At 38.5% G+C, this 14,107-nt stretch overlaps 1 protein-coding gene across 2 annotated transcripts in view; it reads left to right on the plus strand.

Annotated features, from left to right (window-relative positions):
- Nucleotides 1-1,512: 1,512 nt before the first annotated feature.
- Nucleotides 1,513-14,107, plus strand: part of xirp2a (xin actin binding repeat containing 2a) — a 74,633-nt gene continuing 62,038 nt past the window's right edge. The window contains exon 1 of one of the 2 annotated variants that reach the window (XM_085151166.1): nucleotides 1,513-1,918. In XM_085151166.1, coding sequence (XP_085007292.1) covers nucleotides 1,715-1,918 — 204 coding nt within the window. In that variant the 5' untranslated portion in view covers nucleotides 1,513-1,714. The remainder of the gene's footprint in view (nucleotides 1,919-14,107) is intronic. The other variant, XM_085151168.1, reaches the window with a different exon arrangement.

The following is a 14,107-nucleotide window of genomic DNA, read 5'->3' on the forward strand; positions in this document are numbered from 1 at the left end:
AAGCTTTTCTCGTGGCTCTTCCTCTCTCCTCCCACTCTGTTCTTCACCATTTGCCTCCTGCTCAGCTTTGCCAGCTCATGTGAGGTGAAAACAGTGACTCCAGGTGCTTCCCTTGCTCCCCGTTAAGAGTCTAAACATGGTACAACATAGTGGAAATCACACTTTGATAGGATGAGACAGTTGAAATAAATTTTTCAGAAGTTAAATGTAAGCAGTGCAAGAGGAAACTGAGTTAAAGTGTTCATTTCTCTCTTTGTGTTAATAGTCAGTAAAGGAAAACACTCCCCAGGAAGAGGTGGTGCAGTTGTTGAAACATTAACAATATATTTGCCTTCATGGATGCAGCGTGGGCCATCAGCTTAGGTGTTAAGGGCCTTCCATCATTTGTTCAGAAATAATAGGCTCTCCTACCCTCCCCAGACCTGGTGTCAACGGGAGGATGGGTGAGGCAAAAAGCTGTTAACCTGCTTCCTGGAAAACTGCTGGGGTTGGTTTGTGGTCCCACAGTCGTCTATGGTGTGTGTTATATCTTTAAAAATAGCAGGAAAATTAACCAGTTTGTCTCTATGTATCTGGTTTTCTTCAGAACTTATATGAAATGTCACATTTGATGAAGGTTACAAAGGAAATGTTACACACAGCTCAGTGTTAGAACATTTGTTAGTTCAGGCTATATACAGTTTAACCATCAACAGGTGGCTTGAGGCCAGCCGCAGCATGCGCTTCTCAGTTATTAGCACATGACTAGACTTGAGTGACCAGTGAGAAATCTGAAGGATTGTGAAACAAATAGGAGTAAACCTACCTGGAACCCTTATGTGATTCCAGGAAGCTTTTATTTTGGAGGAGTTTCTAAAATGCATTTGCAGCAGCTGCAAGTTTTGTGAAAACCCACAGTCAGTTTTCAGGTTTTCACAATCCCACTGTTTATATTTAATTAATAGTAGTGCACAACTACAGAAATGAACAAGTGTAAGAGAAATTAAATTGCTAAATGTAGCGACATGGATTTATGCATTTTCACAGAAATTTCTAGCTGGACCTCCTTCATGACGGATGGCAAATGTGAGCCCTGAAAAAGCACAGGTGTCATTTCTAACATTTACTGTGATAGCATCTAAAACACCAGAACACAGAAGCTGAAACAGCACAAATGGTTTAGCTTTACATCTTTGCCTTACACAAAAGTCTGTTTCATATGTACAATCAACACAAGTCAAATGATACATTTGCCATAAAATGTATCTAAATATAATGTAAATGTATGATTATGAATATAATTAAGGAAGCCTTAAGCTATTTGAACATTATTAACTATATATTTTAAGCTGTTAAAGAGGAAACTTAAGAGAAGGTTAGGGTTCCCTGTCCCATTTCCCGCTTCTTTATTCTCAGGCAGACAGCTTCTCTTTTTTGTAAACATGTGACTTTACCTAGTCTTCTGTGAGCATGAGTGATTCGAGGGCAGAGGAGAAAGGAAAAACTTTCCCTGTGAAGTTTTGCTATTCTCCTCCTCCTTCCTCGAGCCTCTTACTGTGCCTGCACAACCCAGAGCGCTCTCTAGACAGAGAAGGACTCGAGTAACATCTCATCTCTGTCCCTCATCCTCTCATACCTCCCTCGCTTCCTGACTCACCTGACACAATAGACTTCCCCTCAGTGCATCAACCTGAAGAGAAAAGAGGTAGTGGGGGTGTACGGTTTCTTTACAACAATGGAAATTCAATCAGGAAATAGAGAGGAGGTCGCGAGTGTGACCTCGGGCTCCGTTTCTCAGAGTCCCTCTGGGCTACAGGCAGAAGCATCAGATGATCCGGTGCTCAGAGAGGACCTACAGGCTGCTAAGAGGATCGAGAGGTTTGACATCCCGCTCGATAGCCTGAAGAGGATGTTTGAGAAGCCCGCTGTAGCAAACACAGTAAGTACCTTGACTGTGAAGTTTTGTCTTTATATTGCAATGTGAACTGCACTTTTGTGAGCAGTGACATCCGTTTTTCTCCAGGGGAAATGAGTGGTATAGGTAACTGCCACTTCTTGCTGAGTGTGTCAGGTAGATGGATGGCTTTAATGCAATGTGCATTTGAACAAATTGAAAAGCTCTTGCAACCTTCAGAAAAATGTAAAGTCAGTAGTGGTAACATGACTATGAAGTCGTGCTTCAGGCAAAAGTCATCAGGTTTATGTGGAGTGAAAGTGTACACTATGCAGATTTCACTGCTGCAGACTGTAGCTCTCTTTCTTTATGTATTGGCAGGAGCTGACCTTTACGGGTGACTTATTTTTGGATATAATGGGAAAGAAAACACACAGCGCTGTTTATCTCTCTATTTACTTTAGTACAGTTATCTTGCTGGCAGTTTGGAGTTTTCCATCACTTTGTTGATTCTGGGGGAAAATGCTTCTAGGACACGTCTCCTTACCCGAGAGGAGGACGGCCTTCTCTCTCTAGCTTTGTTTTTCCATCCAAGCTGGCTTCTCTGAGGGGAAAATCTAAGTGTGTTGGAGTTGAAGTGTTCCATTATGAGACAAGCTCCCATTTACCAAATGTCTGATGATGGGACAAAAAGGCCCAGATGACCTACTTTTTTGTTCCTAATGTGGTTGAGAGACCAATTCAAACCCCTTAAATTATTCCAAACGCATAAAATAAAAGGCAACAAAATCCAAAACAGTTGATGAATTATGGACCATGTATTTTTAAATATACAACGGTGCCGAGTGGTGGCAGAGATGCACTGATATTTGACACCCTGTTATTTAAGACCTATTTTGGGGGCTTTATGGTTAAGCAGGATTTTAAAAATAACCCTGTAATTGGTATGTCGGCTGCTGCTGGAAGCAGCGTGAAGCTTCTGTGTTAGACTGAGAAGAGAGAACGAGAGGAGAGAGGTGGGTCCATCAGAATTCACACCTGGCTCCTGAGATGAAAACATTTTATGTCTGTGACTAATGAGGTACATCACTAAAGTCAAGATTTAACCATAGCATCTTCAGATGTTTTCTTTTTTAAGTTTATCTTTTAGTATATCCTATTTTTTTCTTAATCAGAGCGGTTTGGACTACACTTATCTGACCTCTAATAATCTCAGGAATTAACACCTACACTTTGGCTTTATTTTGGCTCTTGCATTTCAGTTTCCCATGTATAAAACTTTGTTATCTCACCATTAGGAAAATGGTGCTAGGCTTTGATACACAAAGAAATGTTGATACATGTGTTCTCAGTGTTATCAGTCAGTCTTGTAGTATTTGGCTTAGTAAAGCTGTTTCAGCAAAGAGTTTTTCCTGTAACAAGGCGTTAAATGAGTCTTTATAAGGTGAGAGAAGTGACTTGTAGTGGCAAACATGAAGAGACACATGCTTGCTTTTCTTTATCCATACAAAGCATGTATGTAAGTATGTAACATGTAGCATTACTGCTTCAGTTATGCTTATGTCTACCGTTAGCACATTTTACATCTGTAGCAGGATATTGTTTTTGTTAATAGCTACTAGCTAACATTAGCATTCAGCAGCTAAAGAGAGAAGTATTTTTTCACTGTAGACCAAAGCAGAAGTCATTTTTAAACATAATCAATACATGATGTTCATTTGCAGTATCACAAAGCAGGAGGGGAAACTGTGATTTTCTTTTAAATTTACTGTCATTTTATTAACTAGCTTAAAATGTCAGTATTGTCTTCATGACTTATTTTTCTGCTCAAAGAAAGAGTGTGACATAAATATTAATGTAATTTTATTCGACAATTAATATATACAAGTTTTCCAAAGCGAAACCTCAATTAAAGGTAGAACTGCAATACCAATCAACAGCCTTCCTAATTATTAACTGCTACTTAAAAAATAAAAACATGTTAGGATTTGTTATGACTTTTCTGTTTCAATTTCATATTTGGTTAAAATAATTACTTTCCTACATGACTGCAATATTAAATACTGGGTAAGTGTGCTAATATTATTGCTAAATAATAATTGCTCCCTTTATTTTGTGCAGTAAAACTAAAATTAATGTCTATAATCACGCTGTAGACGCACCACACAAACTGAAATCAGCTGATTGTAGCACAACTGTAGAATTGATAGGACTAAAAAATTCCAAGGAATTATTGGAATTCTTAGTTTCTTCCCCACAAGAACCAGTTCTCAGTTGTCATCCCTAGATAAAAGAAAAGACTTTTTTAGGACAGAGTTTTGCATATTATACTGAATTTACAGTCTACTTCCAGTAAAGACTGGTACCATAAAGCTTCTGGGCAACAGTCAGCTTACCACCTTGCAAAACTTTCTATCAGACTCAAGTCTTCTAATGATGAGTTGGTTCTTTTTATATATATTCAAACGTATTTCTCTCTTACGCGTGTCTCTCACAGAAAACAAAAATGGATCAGTTATTTATATTCTTTTTAGGTAACAATCTGTACAGCTGGTCAAAAGTCTGGGTGTCATAAGCTGGCACTGGTACACATGCTGTATCTTGGCACTGTATCATGAGTGCTCATAGTCTGCTCCGTAGAAAAAACCAAACAAACAAACAAAAAAGAGCCTGTAGTCAGTGTCAGTGGAGCATATGGGCAGTATTCCCAGATTCCCAGAGAGAGTGAGGACTAGCACTCTGCAACCGGCTGGCTATAAAATCTGACCTCATCTCCAGCTTATCTATATTGTAGTGCTTCATATTTGATGATGCACAGCATTTTTCTATCTGCGCTCCATTTCATTTATTTAAACAGCACAATGCCATTCGATGGTCAGCAAAAGCAATGTGTGGTGGATTCCCGGGTGGTCGCTCAGCCGTGGCCAGAATCCACAGTGTTGGTGGGGAGAGAGGACTGAGAGGATTGTTCACAATAATCGTGGATTTGAATTGATGTAAGGTTTTATTGTGCAAGGAGTATATTTTTTTGCAGTTGTGTAGTATGCGTGGGATACTGGCTTGCGTTTACAACATCTGCCTGCCCTCCTGGTCATGACTGTGCACACAAGGAAGAATAAACACATGCTTTAAACAGATGTAGTGGTGCTGTGTCATGTTTAACTCTTTAAAGCTTGAATGGGCTCTGTATATATGCACAAATGTAGGCCACTGACTAGGACACTAGATGGTTAAAATGTATACACATGGCTTTCTGGCGTTCATGCCATGAGTTGGTGCTCATTCATGATGCGATGGCTGCTGTTTGCCAGTGGGTGGCAGTGTAACATCTGTTGGACTGAGGAGGTAAGCTGATGTTCACAACAGTCACAGTATAGGTCAAACTGTGTGCGAAGGAAGATAAATAATATGGTCTTAATCAGGAAGTTATCACGGTGAGACAATTGCTCATCACCTATGCTAATTACAGTTGATTCCTAATCCCAGAAGATGTCTTAAAATGCCCTTTTTATTTGTCTAAGGCTGTCAGATTATCAGGATTTACATAAAGGGTGAAACATTTAATTCTGATGCATCTGGTGAAATTTAAACCCAACATAACAGAGTTTAAAAGGATTTCATACTATGGTATAATCCTGGTCACAGCTGGGTAACAGGATAACATGGTTAAAGATAGAGAGTCGTCTAAGCTTTTTTAGGCAGAGGTCTCATGGTCTCTGGTTTCTGGCTCAAACTGTGTCTACATAAATTCGGACGGCGGCACAAGAGGTCTGGAATGTTCCCCCAGTTTATTTTCATAACCTAAATCATCGCTGTCACTGACTCACTCTCAGACATTTGGACTGATTCAAGCGATAGTTGGAAATATTTTCTCTAAAGCTTTCACGATATACTCTTGACGAAAGACCTGTATTCAAAGAGTGTTTGATATGAAAGGCAGTAAAAGAAGCAATGCATTAGGCTTTTCGCATAGTTCATTTGTGCTGCTTTTTTAAAGTCGTCCTTTGCCTGCTTTTAAGTGAGTGGGATTTTGACACTCTGTCACACTTAGGAATCCCATTGTAAAGTGCCAGATGACATGCTGAAAGCTGAAAAATGAGACTGCCTTTTGCTTAACTGTGAATCATTTTCCACAAAATAAAAAGACGAGATCAATCAATATGCACCACCATACCTAAACGCACTTAATTAAATATTAAATAAACTAAGAGCCACAACATGTCCCTGCAAGAAATCAATCCAGACTTGATGAGGACGCTAGCGTCTTTATCAAGTGCATTGGGCTCGTAAAAATTCCATTAACACTTTACCAGGCATCTATTTTGTCTCTGATTCAAATCTTTTAATGGAGCTGGCATCACAGGCATGTGTGTGTGAGTTGCTTGTCTTGCTGCATGATGATGAAGGTTTGTTGCTTGTCTCCTTGGATGTGAGAATAGTCACACGCTACCAAACAGAAGCTCTAAATCGCTCTGCTTTATTTGACTCAAAGGAGTCTTTTTCCTAGCGTTGTTTGGTTTGTTTATGGAGTGTACAAGTATAAAGTTTTCTGTTTATTTAAGTCTGTGGTTGTTAAGGTTGTTTCTATAGGTACTGTAATGTACCATATGTACATTTCCAATATATGATAATCACTTTCCATGTGTGGGAAATGAATGCATATCTCCAGTTCTCTGTTTTTTCCATACAGATTTTCGTGTGACTCACATGGTCTTTTTTCTAAACCAGTATTATATGCACAGCCCCACAAAAGCATGTGTGTTAAACAGTCCAAGACCTCAAGGCTCATTCTTTGAATCATTCAGTGTGGCGTTGCAAGTGCACCACTGCACATACCCCAATCATTGTTGCCATAGGGAAACAAAAGAGGAAGTGCTCCTGAGATAAGGCACACAATGCAAATTAGGTGGTTGTAAACCTGTTGACTAGAGCATTGAAAATGCAGAGAATAAAGAGGAGGTTACAGTTAAGCCATAGCTGTGCTAGCAGCTCTGTAAATCTATACTTAGTCACACGAAATCTTTGACTGGAAAATATAAACGACAAATATAATGGCAAACATGGCCATGTTTACAAGTAGTAGAAGTTTATAGTCAGTATATCTCCTGTTAGTTTAAAGGGAAACAAAAAAAGATTTTTTTTACTGACTTTCAAAAAATATAAATCTGCACAAGTCTGTATAACACGTAGGACACTCCATCTGTAGGACAACCTCAAAAAACCCAGGTTTTATTGGAGTTTTTCTTTTTCTTGCAGAGATGCTGATACTATTATATAATGCAACCTTTGTGCTAATATGTTTGTAAAGTGTTACTCTTAAAAAAACAGGATTTTTGATGCATGTAAAAGAAACAGCTGGTTGTGGTAGTGACTGATGTCACAAGGGCAGAATTTCAGCTTTAATTCAAGGGGTTTAAATATATATATATTTTTTTTAAATATATATATATATTTTTAAATATACTCCTCAGTTTTTAGAGAACAATTGGACAGTTGACTGGCAAATGGTTTGATGCCCAGGTGAGGCTCGTTCTCTCATTATTTCATGACAAATTAAGCAGATAAAGGATCTGGAATTTATTCCAAGTGTCAGACTTGTATTTGGTAGATGTTCATTTAAACTCTCAACATGAAAGGGAAGAAGTGAAAAAATGCATCATTAGTCTTTACAACTGCAATAACCCTATCAGAAAAATAGTATTATCTTTTTAAGTGGCCAAACAAATAATCACTCAGCATTCAATCAAAAGGCTCAGAAGACTATCCCTTCTACACACTACTAGAATGGCCAATAAGCACTAATTCAATTCAATTTTATTTATACAGTGCCAAATAACAACAGCAGTCAAGGCGCTTTATATTGTAAGGTAGACCCTACAATAATACGTACAGAGAAAAACCAACTATCATATGATCCCTTATGAGCAAGCACTTTGGCGACAGTGGGAAGGAAAAACTCCCTTTTAACAGGAAGAAACCTCCAGTAGCACCAGGCTCAGGGAGGGGCGGGGCCATCTGCCGCGACCGGTTGGGGTGAGAGAAGGAAGACAGGATAAAAGACATGCTGTGGAAGAGAGACTACAGGAGATTAATAACAAATAACACATACATTAACATTTTTTTTTCTATTTTCATACAAAATCCAAATTTCACAGCGTATGGATATCATGTGGAAGAAGGAACAGACCTGTGGAGGAAAAACAAACAAAAACCCCTACCCCTACTTACTACGGATGTAATTAAAATTACAGGGTGGCAAGGGGGTTTGCCAAAAAACAGAAGGTAATTTTGTCTGTAATTATTACTCCAGGAGGGATGAAAATTCCTTCCTTACACACAGTCTCTAGACTGGATTAAAATCAGCAACCAAGGAAGGCAAAATTAAAATCAGCCCACATACTGTTGAGAAAGCCCATATGCACGGAGCTTAGGTGACTCTTGTTTTAATATAGCAGTCAGTTTGCTCATCTACATGATCTTGTGTGACTCGCTCACATAATTATAGACTTAAATCCCCAAAATATGACCTAGGCATGTAGCCTATGTCATTTACATGATTCAGTTTATATTTGGGGGAGCCTGAAAACAGACACAGATCCCAAGCCTCTTTGGAAGTCGACATGTATAAATAGTAGTGCCTGGTGATGTTGGAATTGCTCAGTGAACATTTAGAAAGCCAGGCGCCTGATGAAAGAGACTGAAATATGATTTACATTCAGCGAGCATGGGGCCATATTGTGAAAGAGAGGACTGCGAGAGTGCATGGGAGGGGCAGGCAGAGGGTACGGAAGATGAAGATGGATAGGGAGCAATAAAGATTCAGAGGGAATCAGTGGGGGGTGGGTGGGAGTTGAAAGAGATTTCAAATGAGTGAGTTCATATTTTAGCAGGTGAAGCAGAGTCTGATTAACAAATTATATTCATGTTTCAATAATGATTAGCTTCATCAGGGCCCACTTCAGGGGTGCACAATCACTGACATAACAAGGTTTTTTTTTTCATTTCCCTACATCTTTTTCTCTTTGGACACGAGCAGATGCTTGTCAGGTTTCAGCTCGAGTTAGAGAACACTGACATTCAGGGGAGAAAAGCCTTGATTGCAGAATAAAGAGTTCTGCTGGCCAAGAGACAGAGTGGTGACTACATACTGTATGAATGCATACACAGCATGAGTGCACTTATGGCAGTGCTTTGCAGAGACTCTTGTTCTTGTTGTGCTGTTAATGATCCTTCAGCTTAGCCTCTTTTGTAGAAAAGAATTGGTAACATACAAAGAACTACTTCATAGTTGCTGGGTTTCCGTCAAGTCATTTCCTGTTTAGTTTTGGTATCCGTGATGTTGATATCTTTATATCCTGCCCTCATTAGTCTCACCTGTGCTCTGTGAGAAAAACTTTTTTCCAATAAGTCCAACCATCGTTTACTTCCTTTGTTTACTTGGCTTTCTTCTGTATGACCTTGTTGACCTTTGGATTTATGCGTTTCACCTGTTCTTTGCTAGACTGACTCCCACTGCCTTCCTGTCCTCTGCCTCTCTGAATTCAATTTGATTTAAGATTTACTTTTTACTTTTTTGAATTTATTTTTTTAATTTTATTCTGCTCCCTGGTGTCGTACTCTAGGGAGCAGAATATTTCTTTCACTGTGGAATTATGAACACGCTGAAGTAAAACTGCGTTTCTCATCCATGACTTTATAAAGGTTTTGTTTTTTTCCAGTTTTTCTTCGTGGTGAACTCTGCTGTCTCTCCCTTTTTGTGTTTGAGATGACTTTTCAACCAATCACTGACACTATGATCTTTTTCAGAGAAATGGAAGAAAGTGAGTGTCTTGGCATCTGTGTAGGTTGAACCTCCACAATCTCGGTGTCACCCACAGTCAAAGACCTACACATATGCAAACAAATATAGAAACATACATCTTATAATCACTTTTTAATGCAATTTAATGACCTATAACTGCCGGGTTACCTGTATTTATTTTTCTATTTGTATGTAAACATACAGATTTGTTTCCCAGCTAAGTCTCTGTGAGCCATAAGTCTTTTCTTATGGCTTCCATCCCACAGTGACACTAGCTAATAACTGTTGGAACTGGATGCTAAATTACCCACACCCCAATGTACAGCTCGCGGTTTGCATTGGGGGCAGCAGAGTGCAATTTGTCTGCAATTCAGATTTGTTTGTTGAAGCTTGGTGCCTACTCTTAGGACTTTCTCTGCCAGCAGCCAGGACATGTTAGCTCTAATCAGTCACATTAGCCCCCACAATTTTTTTTAGCTTTTGTGTGTGTCTGTGTCTCAACCTCCGCCCCATTCCCCCAGGTATTGTTTTTGGAATTGACATCATTTCATTTAATTAAGATTTATTGGAAAGGGACAAGGAAGCAGGAGCCCTCAAAGCTAATCAGTGTGTTAGCTGTCAACCTAGTTTGGTCACTAAAACGTAGTAATGAGTTGCACACAGTTTACTCCCTGGAAACCCTGGCTTTTTCTTTTTAGATTGGTTTACACACTGACAGAGATGGCAGGTGTAGAGCAGGTCACCTACTAACTGGAATGCTGATGGTTTGATCCCAACCCTGCTCCAGTCTGCTTGCCAAGTTGGGCAAGATATTAACCCCATGTTACTCTGATGCATCCATTACAGTATGAATGCATGTGAATTAGAATGAGACATCTAATTAGATAGGAAGAACTTAGAAAAAAGCATAGATAAGGAAGTGCTGGTGTACAATGATGTTGTGTAAAGCTCTTTGAGTGCTCAGATAAAGTAGAAAAGCGCTATATAAGAACCAGACCATTTACCATATAAATAAAGGTTAAGTAGATAAAAAGAAATGTGACAGACCAGCTGTGGAAGTGACAAGCTAACAGTAAACAGCTCATAGCAAACCTGTGTCTACCACAGTAATTGAATCATGTAATATAAATACAACTTGAGTTACTCTTTTGTTTTATTATTCTACTTCCTGTTCCGCAAATTACCAATTCCCAGGTTGTGACCTACTAACACTAGATCATAAGTGCTTCTCACTGGATACCCTTTTGGCAACAGCACAATAGAAAAGTGTTGTCAGATGAGAAAATATACAAACCCATCAAAGTCCACACTGGGCTGTGTGTGGGGTGGCAGCACCAGACCTTCACCAAAAGACACAAACTCAAGACTGGTTTAAGTGGGCAGTTTTAAACTTTGGTTTTGGCTTGTATTTTCTGTGGCTTTTTAGTTAGGGAATGGAAAATATCATGGTTTGAGATAAAAGAGAAATAAATCTTCATGTTAATTACATGTTCAAAGGCAAACCTCTTACATTGGCACCGGGAGTCAGGCAAACATTTCTACAGAGAATATTTGGCCAAGAGTCCCGCCCAAATGGCAGTTTGTAAAAAGCTGGGTGTGAGACTTGTTCCTATCAAATAAAAGTTCCAAGAGTTCCAAAACAATGTTTTTTGCAGGTGTTCCAAAGAAAGCTTATTATCTGTTGCTAGTAACTAACCATTGCCCTTGTGTGTTGTGGTTTTTTGCATCCACAACAAACAAAAAAAAATAACTTTTTATGGTATTGAGTAACATACATTATAGACATGAAACTACCAACAATAAAAAAATGGGAAAAAATCCGCAGTAACAATTAAATATACATAAGACAATACAAATTCAAATATGTTATGATAAAAAATTCTAATAAAATTATGTGTATAATTCATTAAAATGGCTTTAAATCTGATGTGCAGATCTTTGGCATTTACTGTGAAATATTTCATCTCTGTGTAATTTAATTTCAGTTGGGAGTGTGTGCTCCATAGATGACAGGCCTTTATGGAGAATCCTAACTGGTAAAAATTGGATCTACAATGTACAGTCTCACAATATGCTACTTTATAGTTGCTATCCACCATTCTCCTAGTGTCTTATCTATTAAATTCAATCTCAGTTAAATTCAATTTTATTTATATAGCACCAAATCACAACAATAGTCACCTCAAGGCGCTTCATATTCTAAGGTAGACCCTACAATAATACATACAGAGAAAAACCCAACAATCATCTGACCACCGATGAGCAAGCACTTTGGTGACAGTGGGAAGGAAAAACTCCCTTTTATATATATTTTATAGATCTATCAAGAAAAAGGCCTTGTGGCTTGACTCTTTACATTACATTACATTTAAAAACAATTTCTTTTTAAAAAATGAATGAAAATCTATAATTTTATCAAAGAGTTTTTTTTATTCGTTTTTTCAAAGCTTTCCTGTTGTGTTCCATGCATAGATTAATGGGACAAAGAAATAATAACTTATTTTTGGATCCACATCTTAAAAGAACAAAGAAAAAGACTTTGTAGTAACCAGCAAATCATTTAACAACCCAGTGTTGTTTTTAATATTTCAGTCAGTTTTGTGTCCAGTTCAAAATTTGTGCCGTTTGGTGACAGTTTAACTCTCTGAGTTGATTACCATATGCCACAAAGCTCAATGCAGCAGCCTGGGTTTGACCCAGTGTGGCTGTTGTATTACAAATTGTCTTGTGAATGTACGGTCTGGCTAAATAAGCTAAGTTTACAAGCTAATGAACTTGAGCGGAGTTTCGCTCATTAGTTACACCCTTACTTTTACAATTTCATTGAACTTAATAGTTCATCTGTTCTCATATAATCATCTCAATGATCTCATCTGTTCTGTTGTGGTGGCTGTGGCTCAGGTGGTAGAGTAGGTCATCTACCCATTGGAAAGCTGGTGAATTGATCCCCAGCTGTAGCAATCTTTGCAGATACTGAACTGGTGCCCCTGATGCAGCCATTGAATTGTCTGTGAATGTTACATGAAAGTGACTGACACTTGTAGTAGAAAGGTTCTGTAGTACCAATCCAGTTAATATCCACATTAATCTTACTGTAGTACTTAGAAAATAAGACAGAATGTGTCACAAAATATACAAAGTGATTATTCCAAAAAAAATGTCTCATCCTGTTTTTATCTTGCTGAGTGAAAAAATAGAAGCTCAAAAGAATTTAAAAAAAATAATAATTTAAGAAGTTCTGCACATCAGGCAGACAGTGAGGAAGAAAATTTTGACAGGACCCGACCGCAAATACTGCAGAGGGAAAACTCTGACTTAATGTTGCATCATGTAGAATAAAAAAAAACAAACAAAAACAAAACAAAAACAACAACACAGGATAGGATGAAAACACATCACTGAAGTTTTGTGTCAAAAATAACTTCCAGAGAGAAAAATGAAGCATATGCTGCAATATATCTGAATGTGCCCTTTCCTCATATATCAAACCAGAAAGCTCCAATCTGAAAATACCAGCTTGTTGCAGTCTGTTCTGTCATCATGAATGATGATCATTTGGCCCATGTTTTATTTATTACATGTCTGTGTATCCTTTCTTCTTTTTTGCTGCATTATTTCCCCTGCCTGTCTCTCAAAATCTTTCAATTTTACAGTTGTCCACCTCTAGCGTTTCACTATGAGCAAGTCTGTGTGTTTGCCCTTTACTTAAGCTTTTTGGTCCCAGCTGGCCCTGGTGGAAAAACTTCAATCATTATTACAAACCAGACCCCTGTGGTCTCCTTCTCTGCCGCCTCTGTTCTCTTTTCTGTTGTTCATCCAATGTTTTTATGTTCCATACGGTGCCATTCTCAGTCTATGATTTACTTTTTCATTCACTCTCTTCTGCCTTTTTTTGGTGCTCTTCTTCAGCCCTCCCTCCTCTCACTCCGTTTCTGGACCATGTCTGCTTTGTGCCCATTTTTGCCCATGAGTGCCTGAAATATTGATGTGGGTGGTTTTCACTATGCCTCCGTTTCATCAGGACGAGGACAGTCATAGAGCATAGAAAATAAAATAAATTGTTTTCATACCTCTTGCAGATTGCAAAAGGGAACACTTATGACACCGAGACAAAAGCACTGGTGAAAAGAAAGCACCAGCCAAAGAGAAGAGAATGGTGGGAATGGTGTTCTTTAACTAAAAAGGAGAAAGCAATAGATGAAGGCCATCTGAAAATCAAAGGACAGGCATTATATCACTAAAGGGACCAGTAATATCTCAGAAAGTCTACAAGATCTTCCTGCCATTTGTTTTTCTGTCTTCAAAACAGGTACAGCTCATTCAGGTAGATCTTTTTCTTTGGGGTGTATCTATCCAATAAAGTCAATAACTGACTTTATTGGATAGATACACCCCAAATAGACAGAAAAGCAGAGGGAAAGTCATGCGGCAAA

The sequence above is a fragment of the Neolamprologus multifasciatus genome, chromosome 23 (genome assembly GCF_963576455.1).
Source record: "Neolamprologus multifasciatus chromosome 23, fNeoMul1.2, whole genome shotgun sequence".
Lineage (NCBI taxonomy): Eukaryota > Metazoa > Chordata > Actinopteri > Cichliformes > Cichlidae > Neolamprologus > Neolamprologus multifasciatus.